This window comes from Dendropsophus ebraccatus, chromosome 2, assembly GCF_027789765.1.
Source record: "Dendropsophus ebraccatus isolate aDenEbr1 chromosome 2, aDenEbr1.pat, whole genome shotgun sequence".
Taxonomy (NCBI): Eukaryota; Metazoa; Chordata; class Amphibia; order Anura; family Hylidae; genus Dendropsophus; species Dendropsophus ebraccatus.
This window is the reverse complement of record NC_091455.1, coordinates 11,492,094-11,512,177: the sequence shown is the minus strand read 5'-3', so window position 1 is coordinate 11,512,177 and position 20,084 is coordinate 11,492,094. Positions and strand designations below refer to the sequence as shown.

Genomic DNA, 20,084 nt, shown 5'->3' with positions numbered 1-20,084 from the left:
TCCATGCATGGTCCATAAGAGCTATCATCATCAATCAATAGTTCAGGTGATTTTAAGAAACTTTGTAATTGGTTTTATTAGCCGAAAAATGCATTTTTATCATGAAAAAGCAGTTTGAAGCTCCCCCCCCCCCCCCCCCGTCTTTGCTTTTTTCTATGGGGAGGGGTGGAGGGAGATGAGGCACCAAAACAGGACAACAAAGAGTTAATTTACAGCTACATCACCGGCCTATCTCCTCTGAAGTCAGCTCTGACCTCTGAATACTGGCTTTCACACAGGTCCTGCTGTGCAATGCTTTGTTTTCTGCTGGTGACTAATCTCCCTCCTCCCCTCTCCATAGGTTACACAGGGCCCGACTGATGTAAAAGAGTCGAGATTTCCTGATAATGAGCAGTGAATGAGAGAGAGAGGAGGGGGGACCTGGGGAAAGTCTCTATGAATGCAGATAATGGCAGATTTGCCTAATAAACCCAATTACAAATTTTCTTAAAATCGCCTGGACTATCGATTTCTGCAAAAAAAAATAAAAAATTCAACAGGGACACTTTAATATCAACTGGTTCCAAAAAGTGACAGAGACTTGTAATTTATTTCTATTAAAAGTCTCCAGTCTTCGAGTACTTATTATCTGCTGTATGTCCTGCAGGAAGTGGTGGATTCTTTCCAGTCTGACACAGTGCTCTCTGCTGCCACCTCTGTCCATGTCAGGAACTGTTCAGAGCACTGTGTCAGACTGGAAAGAATACACCACTTCCTGCAGGACATATAGCAGCTGATAAATACTGGACTTGAGATTTTTATTTTTTTTTAATAGAAGTAAATTACAAATCTCTGGCACTTTGTTAATTTGAAAGAAAAGTTGTTGGGTTGTTGGGTTAACTACCCCTCTAAATCTTCGTGTTACAGTACTGTCACAGCTGTGCGGCTATTATTATGAGGTTGGGAGTTCTGTGATTCCAATCGTGGGAATGCCTCTTATATTTAGATTTTATTACTTTTTGTTTCAATTCATGAAAAAACTTTAAAGATCTCTGCTAGCTGTCAATGAATAGAAAGTCTTCTGATTTATATCCAGCAGCCCTGGGAAGCCTAATCCACGTCTGCAGCTGCTCCTGTAACCTCCCTCCTGTTCTGAGGGTCTGCTACAGTGTATCGCACCCATAACCTACCTGTCAGGATGGTGGTCTGGCTCTTTTGTGTATAGATTTGTACAGGTCTGGATGTATATAATGACATGACTATGATGAGAAGCCGGGGCTCACCGTATATCAGGTCAGTAGGAGCAGGCGACAGGGATTCTTTGTAATCAATCAGTCCGGTCTGTAGCTGCAGGCGGGGCCCCCGGCTGGCAGGAGACTGTCATAGCACACATACCTGGTGGCCAGCCCATGCCATGTTTAGTATGGGGATGGTTACGTGTTAATTCCTGCCTGTAAACTGCTGCTGTGGATGTTCCTGACCTTGTCTGGGTGAGCGGCCGGAATACTATCTGGCCCCAAGGGCATCTGCGTGCAGGGCTAATAGGGCACATACATGGGGCATCTCTGTGTGTATGACGTGCTCAGGTAGGGGACATCAGCCTTTAGGGTACAAACACACACAGCGTATACGCAGCAGATTTGATTCTGTGTTCAGTTATTTAGATCTAATTTGCAGCGTATACGCCGTGTGTGTTTGTACCCTTAAGAGGCTTACATAACATTTAAAGGAGTTTTCTGCTTTAATATAAAGAAATACACAAAACATTCTACAACTTTCTGATAGATCCGACTAATTACTGTCTGGTCAGTGACCCTGTAGATTACTGCTCTCAGAATATACAATGCTCTGTGAGCTCTCCAGACTGATACATTGTACATAACGATTACTGCTCCCAGATGTATCCAGTGTAGACAATGCTCTTGTGAGCTCCAGACTGATACATTGTACATAGCTAGTCCTGCTCTCAGCTGTATCCAGTATAGACAATGCTCTGTGAGCTCCAGACTGATACATTGTACATAGCTAGTCCTGCTCTCTGCTGTATCCAGTGTAGGCAATGCTCTGTGAGCTCTACAGCCTAGACTCCAGACTTATACATTGTACATAGCTAGTCCTGCTCTCAGCTGTATCCAGTGTAAACAATGCTCTGTGAGCTTCAGACTGATACATTCTACATAGCTAGTCCTGCTCTGTATGCAGTGTAGACAATGCTCTGTGAGCTCCAGACTGATACATTGTACATAGCTAGTCCTGCTCTGTATGCAGTGTAGACAATGCTCTGTGAGCTCCAGACTGATACATTGTACATAGCTAGTCCTGCTCCTTGCTGTATCCAGTATAGACAATGCTCTGTAAGCTCTATAGACTGATACATTGTACATAGCTAGTCCTGCTCTGTATGCAGTGTAGACAATGCTCTGTGAGCTCCAGACTGATACATTGTATATAGCTAGTCCTGCTCTCAGCTGTATCCAGTGTAGACAATGCTCTGTGATCTCTGTAGCCTGATACATTGTACATAGCTAGTCCTGCTCCTTGCTGTATCCAGTGTAGACAATGCTCTGTGAGCTCCAGACTGATACATTGTACATAGCTAGTCCTGCTCTCAGCTGTATCCAGTGTAGACAATGCTCTGTGAGCTCCAGACTGATACATTGTACATAGCTAGTCCTGCTCTCGGCTGCGGATACAGATGGATACATCTCTCCGGCGTTTGGTTGCAGTGTGTCAGTCTGCGGTCCGGGCTGTTTAGTCTCTGAGAAGCTGACTGCCTTTTAGGGTATTGATGATAATTCTATTTTGATCTTGGGTGGACTATCCCTTTAAATAATGTGCTCTATGAGATGTTTAGTCAGTGCAGGGCTGGCTGCAAGGCGTCTTCTGACTGATTCCTGGTCGTAGCCGTATGTGTCACAGTATTGGAGGGGTCTGGGCCCCTGGTGACTGGCAGCAGCCTCTCTATAAATGTGCAAAACAAGGATCACGTTTCACCAGGGAGCGCTCCTAACACACGGATCGGGTCTCATCACTGGGGGGCCGAGCAGGGATCAGTCTCACCTGCGGCTGGATGGAAATAGTGAAGAACTTTTCCGTCTACACCGAATAAACTATGTCTGATGGGGAACGTGTGGCCTCCAGCTGTTACACAACTACAGTCCCCATCATGCCTGGACCATGAGGCAGAGGACCCCCTAACAACATGGTTAGGTGACGTCTGCCAATGGACAACAAGTAATAGCTTTATGCTCTGTTATCCAAGGCTCACAGAAAATAAATTCTGATTCATATATGTGTAAGTCCCCTTTAAGGCTTAAAGGTGTAAATGACTCTTAATTAGGAACAAAGTTATGTAAATGACTGTATACCTTGGTTTTCCATGAATCGTGCAAAGTCTCTACCTGCTGTCAGTGCTGATACTGCTCACAGCTGGGGGGTTGCTACCTGTGCATCCAGTCTAGACCATCCCCTGTGGGGGACACCGCACCAGCTCCGCTCTCTCTCTGGTTTGTTACAGTGTATCAGGGCAGGTGCCATCTATTAGCCAAGAGCCTTGATTATTCTGGATACACTTGTAACAGATGGGGGGATGGGTGGCTATCCTTATATTTTATATCTCTGCCATGGATTTGGCAAAGCAGGTGTCTTATTTAATCCACTTTTTGGCCACCTGATGTTAAGGCCGTGTCAGTAGGGGGCGTCTTACTTTTGTTTGGCAATGGAATAAATCAACTCTGTGCAGAGTATTTCAGGATGTATGTGGCACTGACATCCATGTGTAATGCTGGGTTTACACGTAGCGATAATTCGCCCAATCGTACGATGAAAGATTTCGAAGTAACTATTTTTTTTTTTAACGATCAGCGTTTAGACTGAACGATATATCATACGGAAAAATTGTTTTGCGATCGCTTTTGCCGATCTCACACATACAGTAGGTTAAATCTGTGAATGACTGTTTACACGGAACGATCTGCAAATTTTTTGCTAACGACAATTTAAGAACATGTTGTAAGGTCAAAATGAACGATTTCTCGCTCGTTGTTTGATCGTTCGCTGCGTTTACACGTACGATTATCGTTCGAATTCGATCGTTATCGTGCAAATTCAAACGATAATTGTTCCGTGTAAACCCTGTATAACCCCTCCACTGACTTCAATGAGGATTCTGCATCTCTGTACAAACGAGAATCAGGTGGGGAAGTGTGAGGTAAGCCACTGCTAGGGGCTAATCAATCTGAGGACAAAAGGGATCGGGCAGTTAGGGTCCATTTACACAAAGATTTGAAGCCAAAGCCAGGAATGAGTTTGAACAGATAAAAAAAATCTGTTTCCTTTATGACCTGGTCTCTGTTTATAGTTTGTTTCTGGCTTTGGCTTCAAATCTTTGGCAGATAATCTGTCAGATAATCTTTCTGTGTAAATGGACCAGCATGTTTAACTATGGTCCATCCAAGCATCTGTTGATGGGAAGGTCAGTCAGCTGATCCTGCTGGAATTAAGCGGGTTTAGCCAGACACCTAAAAATCCTTAAAGTGAATTTACCATCAGGCTGGGGGTGATGCACTAGAGGCAGGCCGACCCACCCCCAGTGGGAGGAAACTCATCTGATATGGCTCTATTAGTTTCAATGGAGCTGTATCATAGAGGGCGGGGGTTTCCTCCCACTGGGGGTGGGTTGGTCCGCCTCCAGTGCATCACCCCCAGCCTGATCTTACATTCATTTTAAGACTGCTGACGAGCTGATTTGCCCTTGCCACTGTTATTGAGACGACTCCATTGTGCATAGCTTCTTCTCATTCTCTACATCCCTATTTGCCCGCAGTACACACTCAGGTACTTCTTCCCTTAATTGCCTAGCCAGTCACTGCTCAGCATCTAACCTTCTCCACTATGGTATAATTCTGGTAGTGCGCTGAACAAGCTCGCACTGTGCTGAGGATTTGCACTAGTATTGATGGTATGTGAAAGGAGAAGGGGTTACTGATGCTCTGACTTTTAAAGGTGCTATGGGAACAGAAAGGAAAGTAACACAAGGGGTTACACAAGGGGTTATACAAAGCACTTTTCTGCTGATGAAGACCATATAAAGGTAGAAGGTAGAAGGGAGGAGGAGATGATACTGTGGTCCTGTGCACATACAGCAGTAGGTATGCTTTATGGTTGGTGAGAGAAAGAAGCCTTGATTTACCCTTCAGGAACAGTATGGATCCTCTTCAGGAGGCAGACTGGATCAGCTTGTAGGTAGAGTATACAGCCCAGGCATTCTCAGGTGCATTCTCTATGCTCACATACCATACTACACAAGCCCCATCCCCATCTCCTGTGTTCTGTACTGACCTAGCTTTTACTCGAGATAGAATTCTTGTTACCACAGGCAACATATTTGAGGAGGTGAGACTTTAGGGCTCTCTTTCTGAGGCAAGGAGTTATTTTTGGTGAATTAATTACCAACATATCACATTTAAGGGGGATTGCTAGATTAAGGAGACATGGTTGCTCTTGTCCCCAGTTTGTATGGTACTGAGCTTATTTCTATTAAACTTAATGACATTGAGAGAGAAAGGAGCTGCTGTAACTCACACTAATGCCTCTCGGCTACATTTAAAAAAAAAATCAACGCCAGGATGTTGGTATATAATTTGATCAAACCATATTGCCCCATATACCACGTGCAGGTCCTCTGGCTCATGAGTCCCTACACTAAACAAACACTGTTGGTCAGCGACCGCCAACCCTGCAGAGCAAGTGTCAGCAGGGAAGGGAAGCCACACAATGGCCCTGCAACCGCAATGTCACAGGACCAAACCCAAAGGACCCCCCAAAACCAGCAGGCGCTGCCGGCAGAGAAAGCGGCTGCCAAGCAACACAAGTGTGAACATGGTCTTACTACTCACCATTGCTCCTGCAGGTAGAATGGGAAGAATAGGAGGTACTTGCCATGTGTGCACAGGTGCTTCCTGCTGATGAGGGTTACATGGGTCTTATAAAGGAGGAGTGCAAACACTCAGAAAAGGGAGACAAGTAAAATACGACATGGAGAGAAAGGCGCGCCTGCACATCACACCTGTGGCTGACACTAATGCCTCTCGGCTACATTTAAAGACAAACGCCAGGGTGTTGGTATATAATTTGATCAAACCATATTGCCTCATGTACCGCGTGCAGGACCTCTGGATCACGGGTCCGCATTCTATTAAATTTAATGGAACAGAGTTGTAATACCACATGGATCAGGTGTGGCGCTGTTTTTTGAAGAAAGCAGCTATGTTTTTCCGGTACTTATCAGCTACTGTATGTCCTGCAGGAAGTGGTGTATTCTTTCCAGTCTGACACAGTGCTCTCTGCTGCCACCTCTGTCCATGTCAGGAACTGTCCAGAGCAGGAGAGGTTTTCTATGGGGATTTGCTGCTGCTCTGGACAGTTCCTAACGTAGACAGAGGCGGCAGCAGAGAGCACTGTGTCAGACTGGAAAGAACACACCACTTCCTGCAGGACATACAGCAGCTGATAAGTACTGGAAGACTGGAGCTTTTTTAAATAAAAGTAAATTACAAATCTACAAGTTGTTTTGAAAGATTTTTTTTTTTTTTTTTGCCTGAGTACTCCTGGGTTTTTACCCTCTGGATATAAACAAAGTTGCGTAAGTTGGGAACTTGAAATCTCCACCGCTTCTTTCAGTGGATCCCGGGAGATGACACAATGTTCCAGATCAGAGCATGGTTGCGGTTTTGTTATTGTAGTCACCCCGCTGGGTCTGGCCCCCCGCTTAGCTTGGTCTTCAGTCTTTGGCCGTTGCCATATATAGAAGCTGTGTGAAGATCTGAGGAAAGGTGGTGGGCTCTGTGTCCTCTGAAGACGTGACCTGCATACACTGACAGTACTCTGTATTCACGGCCGCCCTCCTCCTGCGTCAGTATCCAGCAGAACGCTCACACCTGATTGGCTGACAGCTTCTTGAGTAATATCTATAGGACTTTGCTGTAGTGTATTGATGTAGTAGCATCACGTGGACGGGGTGATCCATCAACGTCCTCTCCTGTATCAGCACTCCGCACACAGACGGCATCTTCACCAGAGAGACGCAGATTGTTTCACCCGTCGTGAGGATGCATTAAGCAGATTGATCAGCCCCGCTCTCATTCACTTACTGCAGATTTAAAGGGAACCTGTCACTATGATAGACGTCTTTACATTACTGCATCAGCATGATACCCATAGGCTGCGTTCACACAGATTTAAAGGGGTTGTTCACCAAATTTTTTTTTTTCTTTCAAATCGACTGGGGCTGGAAAGTGCCAGAGAGTCGTAATTTAATTCTATAAAAAAAAATAATAATAAAATCTCCAGTCTTTCATTACAAATAATCCAACACAGAACATAATTTTTTATTTTTTTAACGGAAGTTACAAATCTAATGTTTTCCAGTACTTATCAGCTGCCGTATGTCCTGCAGGAAGTGGTGTATTCTCTCCAGTCTGACACAGTGCTCTCTGCTGCCACCTCTGTCCATGTCAGGAACTGTCCAGAACAGGAGAGGTTTTCTATGACGATTTGCTGCTGACATAGACAGAGGTGGCAGCAGAGAGCACTGTGTCAGACTGGAGAGAATACACCACTTCCTGCAGCACATATAGCAGCTGATAAGTACTGGAAAATGTTAGATTTGTAACTTCTATTAAAAAAAATCTATATTCTGTGTTGGATTCTTTGTAAAGTCTTTGTTGTAATTCATACAGTGCAGATTTTCTCAGTATGAAAACATGAATCCTCATTGAAATCCTTGGGCTATGGATTTTGTGTAGATTCCGACATGGAATCAGCTTGGGAGTCTGTGTGCATGTATCCTGAACCAGCCGCCATTCTGATGACTATAAGCTGTAGCGTCCCCCCAGGCCGACTGCGGATCTACTGACTACCGTATTAGAGGGTCTGTGGTCTCCCACCTGTCTCTCCAGCTGCTGCAAGACTACAAGTACCAGCATGTCCTGTCAGCCATAATGTATAAGTCATCCTATAGGTTCTGCAGAGAGAATAAGAGGTGGAGCTTCTGCAGGAATAGATTGATGGATCTCTTACCACTTTCCCTCTGTCTATAGAGATGGACGATAGGTAGATGGATGGTCTCCTGTCCAAAGATTCTCACGAGTGGAGGGCAGCCTATAACAGTCATACATTGTATAGTGGAGTTCCCCTTTAATTCCATATTCCATGCAGGTATACAGGCTGTGGCACACACTGTAGGTTATTAGTGTGAGGAGGAGCGTCCTGTGATGAGGATCATCTGATGTGAACGGCCCTTCTTGTCCTTGTCTCTGCAGCACAGTCGTCCCATTATTCCCGCCTGTCACCCTGTTGCTTTTTTCTCAAGGACGTTGAATCAATAAGCTTTGAAATGCGGCCGTTCACATCTTGGCTCCATCTCTCAATCATAGAGAGGAAGTTGTCAGGATGTATCTTCATCAGGGTGTATCATCATCAGGGGGACCTTACTGTACATTGAGCACCAGTGATGGCTGCCGCTGGGTTCTCACCCCTGGTACACTATATTCTCTCCCATTTTCTCCCTATAACCCTGCACTTCACCCTGTTCAGGCTCGGAAGCTATTAGTACAGCACTGGCGGATTAACAGCACCATGGGCCCCAGGTTTTTCCATAAACTAGGGCCCCTGTATGCTATAGCTATAGTCCGCATAAGGGCCGGAACACTACAGAGTTTCTGCATTAAAACCTGTTTCAGCTCTTTAGTGTCTGACAGTAGTGGCAAAATGGATTACTGTATACCCCTATAGATTACTGTACGCCCCTATAGATTACTGTATGCCCCTATAGATTACTGTATGCCCCTATAGATTACTGTATACCCCTACAAATTACTGTAGGCTTCTATAGATTACTGTATACTCCTATAGATTACTGTATATCCCTACAGATTACTGTATGCTTCTATAGATTACTGTATACCCCTACAGATTACTGTACCCCCCTACAGATTACTGTACGCCCCTATAGATTACTGTATACCACTATAGATTACTGTATACCCCCTACAGATTACTGTATACCCCTATAGATTACTGTATGCCCCTATAGATTACTGTATACCATTATAGATTACTGTATGCCCCTATAGATTACCGTATACCATTATAGATTACTGTATACCCCTACAGATTACTGTATGCTTCTATAGATTACTGTATATCCCCATAGATTACTGTATGCCCCTACAGATTACTGTATGCTTCTATAGATTACTGTATACAATTATAGATTACTGTATAGCCCTATAGATTACCGTATACCCCTATAGACTACTGTATACCCCCTACAGATTACTGTATGCCCCTATAGATTACTGTACACCCCTACAGATTACTGTACGCCCCTACAGATTACTGTACGCCCCTACAGATTACTGTACGCCACTATAGATTACTGTATACCCCCTATAGATTACTGTATACCCCTATAGATTACTGTTTACCCCTATAGATTACTGTATGCCCCTATAGATTACCGTATACCATTATAGATTACTGTATACCATTATAGATTACTGTATGCCCCTATAGATTACTGTATGCCCCTACAGATTACTGTATGCTTCTATAGATTACTGTATACCCCTATAGATTACCATATGCCTCTGTATATTACTGTATATCCCCTATAGATTACTGTATACATTTTACAGATTACTGTATACCCTCTATAGATTACTGTATACCCCTATAGATAACTAGGCTTCTATAGATTACTGTACGCCCCTATAGATTACTGTATACCCCTATAGATTACTGTATACCCCCTACAGATTACTGTATGCTTCTATAGATTACTGTATATCCCCATAGATCACTGTATGCCCCTACAGATTACTGTATGCTTCTATAGATTACTGTATACCACTATAGATTACCATATGCCTCTGTATATTACTGTATATCCCCTATAGATTACTGTATACCTCTTACAGATTACTGTATACCCCATGTAGTGATCCTGTTACCAGATGGAAAAGCCAGCACTGGACACCATCCACGCGGAGCGCTGAATCCCCATCACAGAGTCCCTGCGCTCTGTTCACAGTTTCTTTATTAGAAAAGTGCGATGTTTCAGCCGCAGCTGCGCTCTCATGCATGCCCCGCTGCCCATTCGTTGCAGTAAAGGAACAGCTTATATTTGACCGGACCTCTGACTCCACTGTTTTCAGCGCAGTTGCCTGTTTGGGTTCAGCAGCGTTCTCCAAACCCGACGACTCCCGGCAATTGAAGAAGTTGGAGGCCGCCCTTGGGAGTCCTGGAAAACATGGATCCAACTATAGGCTTTATTCATCAGGACTAGAGATGAGCGAACCTGGAGCATGCTGGAGTCCATCCGAACCCGAACTTTCGGCATTTGATTAGCGGTGGCTGCTAAAGTTGGATAAAGCCCTAAGGCTATGTGGAAATCATGGATATAGTCATTGGCTGTATCCATGTTTTCCAGACAGCCTTAGAGCTTTATCCAAGTTCAGCAGCCCCAGCTAATCAAATGCCGAACGTTTGGGTTCGGATGGACTCGAACCCAAACCCGGTTCGCTCATCTCTAATCAAGACTCCCTAGGGCGGCATCCAACTTCTCCAGACACCAGGAGTAAAATACTAAACTGCCGAACCTGAATATTCCGCCAACTCCGCACATCACTACCAAATACTAGCGTAATAACAAAGTATTGCAGATTGCTCCTAAATATTGGCTTTTTGGTGTGCTTTTTGGATTAGGCCGAGTTCACACTGCGTTTCTGCATTCCATTTTTTTTTTTTTTTTTTTTTTTCATCCATTTTATGCAAAAGAAATGATGAATAAAGGCACCCCCCCCCCCTTTTTTTTCCAGCATACACAAGAGTGGTTGATGCGTTTTTTGATCCATTTTGTTTTCTAATGGAAATCAATGGAAAAATGGATTGAAACTGAGGCACACACATCCATTTTGTCATCTATTTTTTTTTTTTTGATGGGAAAAAAAAAACGGACTGAAAAAACCCAACCTTATTAGGAAATCTCCAGCGACAGATCTGCACCAAAAATTGCACAATTTCCCTTGGACTTTATTGCTGATTTGTTGCTATAACATTTCCGCTGCAAATCTAATACGTATGAGCTTCTATGGAAGAGGCGTCCAGAACGCAGGTGTGGGTCACATGACAGCCACCATCGCTCCTGGTGAAGGTGGCAATGGTGATTATAGGAGCAGGTTGCCGCTATCTGTCTGTGGGGTCCGTCCCCGTATACCATTCTCCTCGCTATCCCCTGATCTGTGTCTTCCAGGAATAATATGATAGAACGTCCTGCACGTGAGCCCCCCGTGACCTCACGTAACCCTCCGACACAGTCAGCACTTCCTGTGAAACACGGCTGGAGCTGCTCTCACTATTGTTAGCCGATGTTTCACCGAAGGTGGGGGGGGGGGGGGAAAAGAGGAATTATTTACTATGAGCGATGTCCTGTTTGTTTGGAGCTGACTGGGAAATCCCAGGCGGGTCGAGTCTCAGTGGCAGCAGCGGGGCCCCCTGGCTACGGCCATTGACTGTAAGGGGGCCGGGGGGGTCGGTGTGACTTCAGACCAGGTAAACAGGATCAGAGGTGCCAGGGAACGGGTCATAGATTTGTTTCCAGTGGAGTCTGATAAGTCCGGGAATAATAGCGCTTCCTTGGGAATGTTGTCAACAAGATCTGCTACGTAGACGCTCACTTTGTTTGTTCCTGTTCCGCTCGGGTTCCGGCCTCCCGGTGGAAGGTGCTGGGACTGTGAGAAGGGACCAGACTTGGCTTATAAAAATATTCACACGTAGCGGCGTCGGCGTCCATCCAGACGTCTCCGAGACTCGCTACAGGAATTCTAAATTTAAAACTTTGATACAATGTTATTTGTTCTGATTATAAGAGTACACCCCCCACCCCTCACCCCTGTCACTCTGCCCCCACTGGTTGTTTTTGGAAAAAGGGTTGACAACCAATGTGGTTGTGTCTGTTATCACATAATATGTATAGGACGTAAATAGGGAGTCAGGGAAATTGGTGATCGCCAGTAGAGGAGCTGTAGTGGAAGCTGCCCCCCCCCCCCATATATACATGCGCAGTAGCATTGGGGGAGCATGCATGTGTTAGAGCGGGAATGGGGAACCTTGGCTGTCCATGCATGATGGGAGTTGTAGTTTTGGAGAGCCAAGGTTTCCTACCCCTGTGTTAGGGCCCTATTCCACGGGACGATTATCGTTCGGATAATCGCTAAATCGTTCAGGACAAAGCGATAATCGTTCGGTTGAACAGCAGTTAACGAATAAACACAAACAAGAAATCATTGAGTCTGGCCCTATTTTTATCATTGCTCATTCGCAAATCGTTCGCATGAAATAAGACGTTGTTCACAGTAGCGACTAACGCAATAGCGACGACAAGACCATTATAAGTAACGATCATCGTTCCGTGTAATTGGGTGAACGATTATCCGAACGATAATCGTCCCGTGGAATACGGCCCTTAGGGAGTCACCTGCCTCCAGACACCCCCAGCATCATCTCCTGTGCCAAAAAAAAGGGATGGATAATGTGGCATATACACTCAGCCCCTTGTGGATCTTACAACGTTTATGTCTAAAGATCAATTACGACTAGAGATGAGCGAACCTGGAGCAGCTCGAGTCGATCCGAACCCGAACTTTCGGCATTTGATTAGCGGTGGCTGCTGAAGTTGGATAAAGCCCTAAGGCTATGTGGAAATTATGGATATAGTCATTGGCTGTATCCATGTTTTCCAGACAACCTTAGAGCTTTATCCAACTTCAGCAGCCCCAGCTAATCAAATACCGAACGATCGGGTTCGGATCGACTCGAACCCGAACCCGGTTCGCTCATCTCTAATTACGACCATTGAACGTTGTCACCTATAAATACTTGCACTTGTAGAATGAAAGGTCATGTTTTAGTAAAAGTTATTAAAAACTTTGGACATGTTCAAGTGTTGAGCCCCTCCCCCACTTATTGATAAAGCAAATAGGCAGCTGAGCGCTAGGACCCTGCAAATCTAATCAGCTCGCCTTAAAGGAGATTTTCTTTCAAATCAACTAGTGTTGATTACATTGATTTGTATTTTACTTCTATTTAAAAATCTCCAGTCTTCCAGCACTTATCAGCTGCTGTATGTCCTGCAGGAAGTGGTGTATTTTCTCCAGTCTGACACAGTGCTCTCTGCTGCCACCTCTGTCCATGTCAGGAACTGTCCGGAGCAGCAGCAAATCCCCATTAAAAAAAACTCTCCTGCTCTGGACAGTTCCTGACATGGACAGAGGTGGCAGCAGAGGGCACTGTGTCACACTGGAGAGAATACACCACTTCTGCAGAACATACAGCAGCTGATAAGTACTGGGAGACCGGAGATTTTTTAAATAGAATTAATTTACAAATCTATATAACTTTCTGACACCAGCTGATTTGAAAGAAAAAAAAAATTCACTGGAGCTCCCCTTCTAAAGAGACAAGCATGTGACATAAGGATACATAGAAAATCTATGTGTTTGTACATTACTCACTGCAAGGAGCGGCCATGAAAATGGCGTCTCGACCTCCACCGATCAAAACCTCTGACATGTAGGAGATTTAGGAGTAATGGCACCACTCTTGTCTATAGGCTGTGTATGGTATTACATTTCAGCCACACTGGGATGAATGCCTAACACAGTCCATAGGAGCACTATACACAAATCATACAATTCCCTTCACTGTCCATCAAGGTAAAAGAAGAGTGCAGCACTGGTGCAAGGAGATTCTGGCTGCGTTCACACGTTGCAGTTGTGTTGCGACATCTTTGCAGTTACTGTACTGCAGCAAAAACAACATGGTTTAAATAGTATTTATGGAGTAAAAATCTCCAATCACCACGACACAACTGCAACGTGTGAACACAGTCCTGACCACCCCCCTAATGGAGCGCACCCTTTTTAATGTCCCATGCTGTTCGTGACCTTGCATACAGGGATCTGGAACCCCTCGCTCCGCAGCCCGTCATGTGACCGCGTCTTATGACCACACACCACAACCAAGAACTGCAGATACTCAATGTCTCACTTCTGCTATCGGAGCTCAACCTTGTCAGCACAGTCCATTGTCTTCTTGCCTCCAGGCCGAAAATCTTACAAATGTCAGTGAAGCTATTAGACAAAGACGCGTTTCAGCAATTTCCATGTTGTTGACTTTGCATTTATAATAATTGAGGAAATTAACTGTGTGTAGTCTGTGTCTTTCTTTAAGATCCTTTCAAGGGGTATTCCATCCAAACATAAACTTTCATATGTTGCTGCCCAGGGCGATAATTCGCCCGATCGCACGATTAAAGATTTTGAATGAACTATGTTTTTTTTTTTTATAACGATCAGCGTTTAGAGGGAACGATACATCGTACGGAAAAATCTTTTGCGATCGCTTAAGCCTATCCCACACATAGGTGAAATCGTTGAAAGAATGTTTACACAAAACGATCTGCTAATTTTTTGCGAACGATCAACGACGATTTGAGAACTTGTTGAAAGATCAAAATGACAATTTCTTGCTCGTCGCTTGATCGTTTGCTGCGTTTACACGTACGATTATCGTTCAAATTCGATAGTTATCGTGCAGATTCGAACGATAAATTGTTCCGTGTAAAACTACCATTACAATTTATTCCATACTTGTTATTATCTACTGAGTCTCCTTCCCCCAGTTCTCAGCTGCTGCTTTCTGCTGAAGACACAAAAATCTGTGTGTGAGCTTCTCTCTCTTTCTTCCTCCCCCCCCCCTTCTGGGACTGTTAACCCTTAGGCGATCCTGGACCACAGGTGTTCAGAGCGGGGCCGTGCGGCGGTCGTGCTCTGAACCACCGCAGTCCCGGGTGCCGCATGTAGCCCAGGACCGCGGCTATTAGCAGGCACGGTCCGATCGCCGTACCTGCTAATTAGATAATCGGGCGAAAAAATACCCTTCAAATAAAAGCAATGCGTTTTTTTTTTTCAGTTTCACCACACATTGAATTTTTTTCTGGTTTCGCAGTGTACCTTATGAAAAAATTTTGCCTGTTATTGCAAAGTACAATTAGTGGCGCAAAAAATAAGGGCTCATGTGGGTTTCTAGGTGGAAAAATGCAACTGCTATGGCCTTTTAAGCACAAGGAGGAAAAAACAAAAACGCAAAAATTTAAATTGGCCCCGTCCTCAAAGGGTTAATGTAAACAAGTCCCTGACTGGCATTATCAGCAACATTGTAGCTTCTTTGTAATGCTGGGAGAGTTAATCACAGTGAGTTCATCAGCAACTTGACCTCAGAATAAGCCTCCCACCATTACAAAGAAGCTACAATGTTGCAGATACAGCCTGCCAGGGACGTGTTTACCTCAGCCATCTCAGAAGGAGTGGTAGACAGAAAGAAAAGCTCACATACATATTTTTGCGTCTTTAGCAGAAAGCAGCAGCCGAGAACTGGGGGAAGGAGACTGAATAGATAATAACAAGTATGGAAGGAATTGTTAGTCTCATCATGGGCAGCAACATATCAAAAGTTATGTTTGAGTGGAATACCCCTTTAATGTGTATGTCCAACCATATTTATTGTAATAGATGAGGCTACTTTGACAAGTCGTTTTATGTATACAGCTCCTAGGCATACCAATGTGTTTCCATAAAAATAAATGATGGGTGCTTATAAGTATGCCAGACTATGGGGAATGTTGTGACACATTGGTATTTAGATACTATAGGCGATACGCGGTCAGGTGACGGATGAAGCAGATAATGCGCACAGTCTTTACCTTGAAATACCTCGCAGGACAGGTCATCAGAATGTGCACAATGTGATGACACCCGACATAGCAGCGGGGTGACACCACCAGCAGCCATTGCTACCAGCGCAGCGAGCCATCAGTACATTCTCCGGGCTCATTCATCTATCGCTGCCCGCGTTCATTCACACCAGTAACAATGGACGGGCTTTTTTATCCGCATCCTTTTTACGGCTAAATAAATCAAAGATGATCCAGCCGGTGTTTATCTAGAATTTCCTGGAAGCCGCACACAATCGGGGGCTTCGCTCCGGCGTAGGATGTGGAGCTTTGCTCATTGACAACAGGTTTAGTGCATTGTCCATGTGAATGCACGGCCGGCTTATCCAGTGAATGGCCTCCCGCAGGGAGATCACTGTCACTGGCCTCTACACCATCGCCTGCCACGTGCGGATGTCACCATGTGACACCGGCCCTGAAACGCTTTCCCTGGCCTGAAAACACAAAGCAGCATTCCATTCACTTAATACTAATAATCCCACACCGGGAGGGTTATTTACTGTACTGGTAGTGTTAGAGGGAAACAATTGCACAGAATTCTGCATTCTTAAAAGGATAGTCCAGTCACATCTGTTTTTAAGGTAAAGAATCACTGTAAGGCTATGTTCACACTAAGTAAGTCTATTATTGTCGCATTTTCATTTACCTTAATTGAATAACGGACATTCAATTCACACAGTAAATTAGGAGGACTTTGTCTGGGTAGACAATAAATAAAGCTCATGACAATTATTTTTAGACATCTTTTATTTTTTTAATTCAGGTTTTTTTTTTTTCCCCAGTCTTTACTATTAAATTCAATAGACTTTTCCATTTAAAGACAGACCCAAAGGCCAATTAGTCCACCTGAACTAGAATAATCCACCAGCAGCCGTCATTGCACTGATGGGCATCCAAACCGCAAAATAACAGACGTCATTTTGAACTCGAAACAGTATAAACTGACAAGAGAAAAAATGTTGTGGGAACATAGCCTAACACTACCTACTATGGGGATACATTCAACTAATGTAAAACTATACCTAAGTGCATTAATATTACTACTATAACACTGCTCCTATATACAAGAATATAACTACTATAATACTGCTCCCTATATACAGGAATATAACTATTATAATACTGCTCTCTATATACAGGAATATAACTACTATAATACTGCTCCTATATACAGGAATATAACTACTATAATACTGCTCCCATATACAGGAATATAACTACTATAATACTACTCCTATATACAAGAATATAACTACTATAATACTGCTCCTATATACAAGAATATAACTACTACTATAATACTGCTCCTATATACAAGAATATAACGACTATAATACTGCCTCCTATATACAGGAATATAAATACTATAATACTGCTCCTATATACAGGAATATAACTACTATAATATACGAACTGGAGAGAAAGGAACGGCTGCACATCCCATCTATGGCTGATACTAATACCGCTCGGCCTATATTAAAAATCAACACCAGAGTGTCTGTATATGAATTGATCAAGCCATATTGCCCCATGTACCATCGCGCAGGTCCTCTGGTCCACACGGGTCCCTACGCTAACTTCACACCGTGTCGGTCAGCGACCGCCAACCCCGCGAAGCGTGCACGTGCAGGGAAGGGAGGCCATGGAACGGCCCTGCAACCCCAATGTCACAGGACCAGACCCAAAAAGCCCCACCAAAACCCAGCCAGCACCACCGGCGGGGAAGGCTGCCCCCAAACGATACCAGTATGGATATGGTATTACACTTACCATTGCTGCTCTCACAGAATGGGGAAGACATAGGGTCCAGACATGTGAGCACAGGCATATCCTGCTAATTCTGGTCATGTGGGTCTTATAAAGGAGTGCGAGCTGTTCAGAGAGGGAGAACTGTGAAACTGTCTTTTCCCATTCTGTCTGCAGCAGCTATGGTGAGTGCAATACCTCATCCAGACTTGTGCTGTTTGGGGGCGACCTATATACAGGAATATAACTACTATAATACTGCTCCTATATACAGGAATATAACTACTATAATACTGCCCCCTATATACAGGAATATAACTACTATAATACTGCTCCTATATACAGGAATAAAACTACTAAAATACTGCCCCCTATATACAGAAATATAACTACTATAATACTGCTCCTATATACAAGAATATAACTACTATAATACTGCCCCTATATACAGGACTATAACTACTATAATACTGCTCCTATATACAGGAATATAACTACTATAATACTGCTCCTATATACAGGAATATAACTACTATAATACTGCTCCTATATACAAGGATATAACTACTATAATACTGCTCCTATATACAGGGATATAACTACTATAATACTGCCCCCTATATACAGGAATATAACTACTATAATACTGCTCCTATATACAGGAATATAACTACTATAATACTGCTCCTATATACAGGGATATAACTACTATAATACTGCTCCTATATACAGGAATATAACTACTATAATACTGTTCCTATATACAAGAATATAACTACTATAATACTGCTCCTATATACAGGAATATAACTACTATAATACTGCTCCCTATATACAGGAATATAACTACTATAATACTGCTCCTATATACAGGAATATAACTACTATAATACTGCTCCTATATACAGGAATATAACTACTATAATACTGCTCCTATATACAGGAATATAACTACTATAATACTGCTCCTATATACAGGAATATAACTACTATAATACTGCTCCTATATACAGGAATATAACTACTATAATACTGCTCCTATATACAGGAATATAACTACTATAATACTGCTCCTATATACAAGAATATAACTACTATAATACTGCTCCGCTCCTATATACAGATATTTTCCCTTTTGTATGTATGGGATTCTCTACTGAGACTTGTATAGAAGATGGGTGGCATGGAAGGGTGTGTGTATATGTATGTGTGTATTTATGTGTGTGTATGTATATATATATATAATATTAATGATAAATGCCGCTGTGATGTGACCGGTTTCCTCCTTGTCGTTCCCAGGTCTTCCTGAGCAGTACTACAGCCTGACGTGGTTCCTGAGCCCCATCCTCGGTTTGATATTCACTCCTCTCATTGGTTCGGCCAGTGACCGCTGCACACTTCGATGGGGCCGCCGGCGGCCCTTTATCCTCGGCCTCTGTGTGGGAGTTCTGCTTGGAGTTGCACTTTTTCTCAATGGCTCTGTGATCGGTAAGTGTCCACGGGTGGTGGGTCTTTGTCTTCATACAGCCAATCTTGTTTGCTCCATTTCCCATTGAAGTCTATAGGATCTGCAGGAAAGGTTGGGTGCTGCACGCTCAGCTCGGTTAATAACGTTTCTCCCCTGACTTTGATTTCCTGATGTATAAGATGCTTCATCACCCTTGTACGAGTAGATTGGTGGTCTGCACCAGGAACCCTATACATATCAAAAACAGTCTGTGTAGTTGGAGAGATACTGAGGGGCTTTATTACACGGCCCAACATTAAAGAGACTCTGTCAGTAGGTTTATGGCGTCCTATCTCAGTGTAGCATCAACTAGTGACAGAGAAGCTGGACAGAATGATGGATCACTCACATTGCTCTGTGCAGCTGATCCAGAGATCTCCTCCTGAATAACATGAACAATAAGTAGTTATCTCCATTATGTGCATGAGCTCAGTAGTCCTGGATATTCATGAGAAGCAGAAAACTCCGCCCACCAGCTGCTGATTGGCAGTTATCCATCCATGCTGTGTATAGGCAGTAAACTGTCAATCAGCAACTGGAGGGCGGGGGGAGGGGTGCGGCAAGAATCCTATAGAGTACAGTAGTGTTCTATCCCCCCAACCTGTGGCTCTCCCAGCTGTTGCAGAACTGTAATTCCCCATATAGGGACATGCTGGGAGGTGTAGTTGGTGGAGAGCCACAGGTTGCAAACCTGCAAACCACAGATGTAGAGAAGCACACAGACTTGGTGTATACATCTGTGCACACTGTAGTTGTTTGTGTTTCTTTTGCAGCTTCAACTGTGACTGGAGAACACAGACTTGGTGAATACATCTGTACACACTGTAGGTGTTTTGTGTTGCTCCTGCAGCTTTGGCAGTGACTGGAGCACACAGACTTGGTATATACCTCTGTATACCCTGTAGGTGTTTGTGTTACTCTTGCAGCTTTGGCTGTGACTGGAGCACACAGACTTGGTATATACCTCTGTATTCCCTGTAGGTGTTTGTATTACTCTTG

General features: G+C 43.8%; 1 protein-coding gene across 3 annotated transcripts in view; it reads left to right on the top strand.

Moving 5' to 3' along the window:
- Positions 1–20,084, top strand: part of SLC45A4 (solute carrier family 45 member 4) — an 83,669-nt gene that overhangs the window by 45,643 nt on the left and 17,942 nt on the right. For all 3 annotated transcript variants that reach the window (XM_069957034.1, XM_069957035.1, XM_069957036.1), the window contains exon 3: positions 18,878–19,066. In XM_069957034.1, the coding sequence (XP_069813135.1) occupies positions 18,878–19,066 (189 nt within the window). The remainder of the gene's footprint in view (positions 1–18,877; positions 19,067–20,084) is intronic.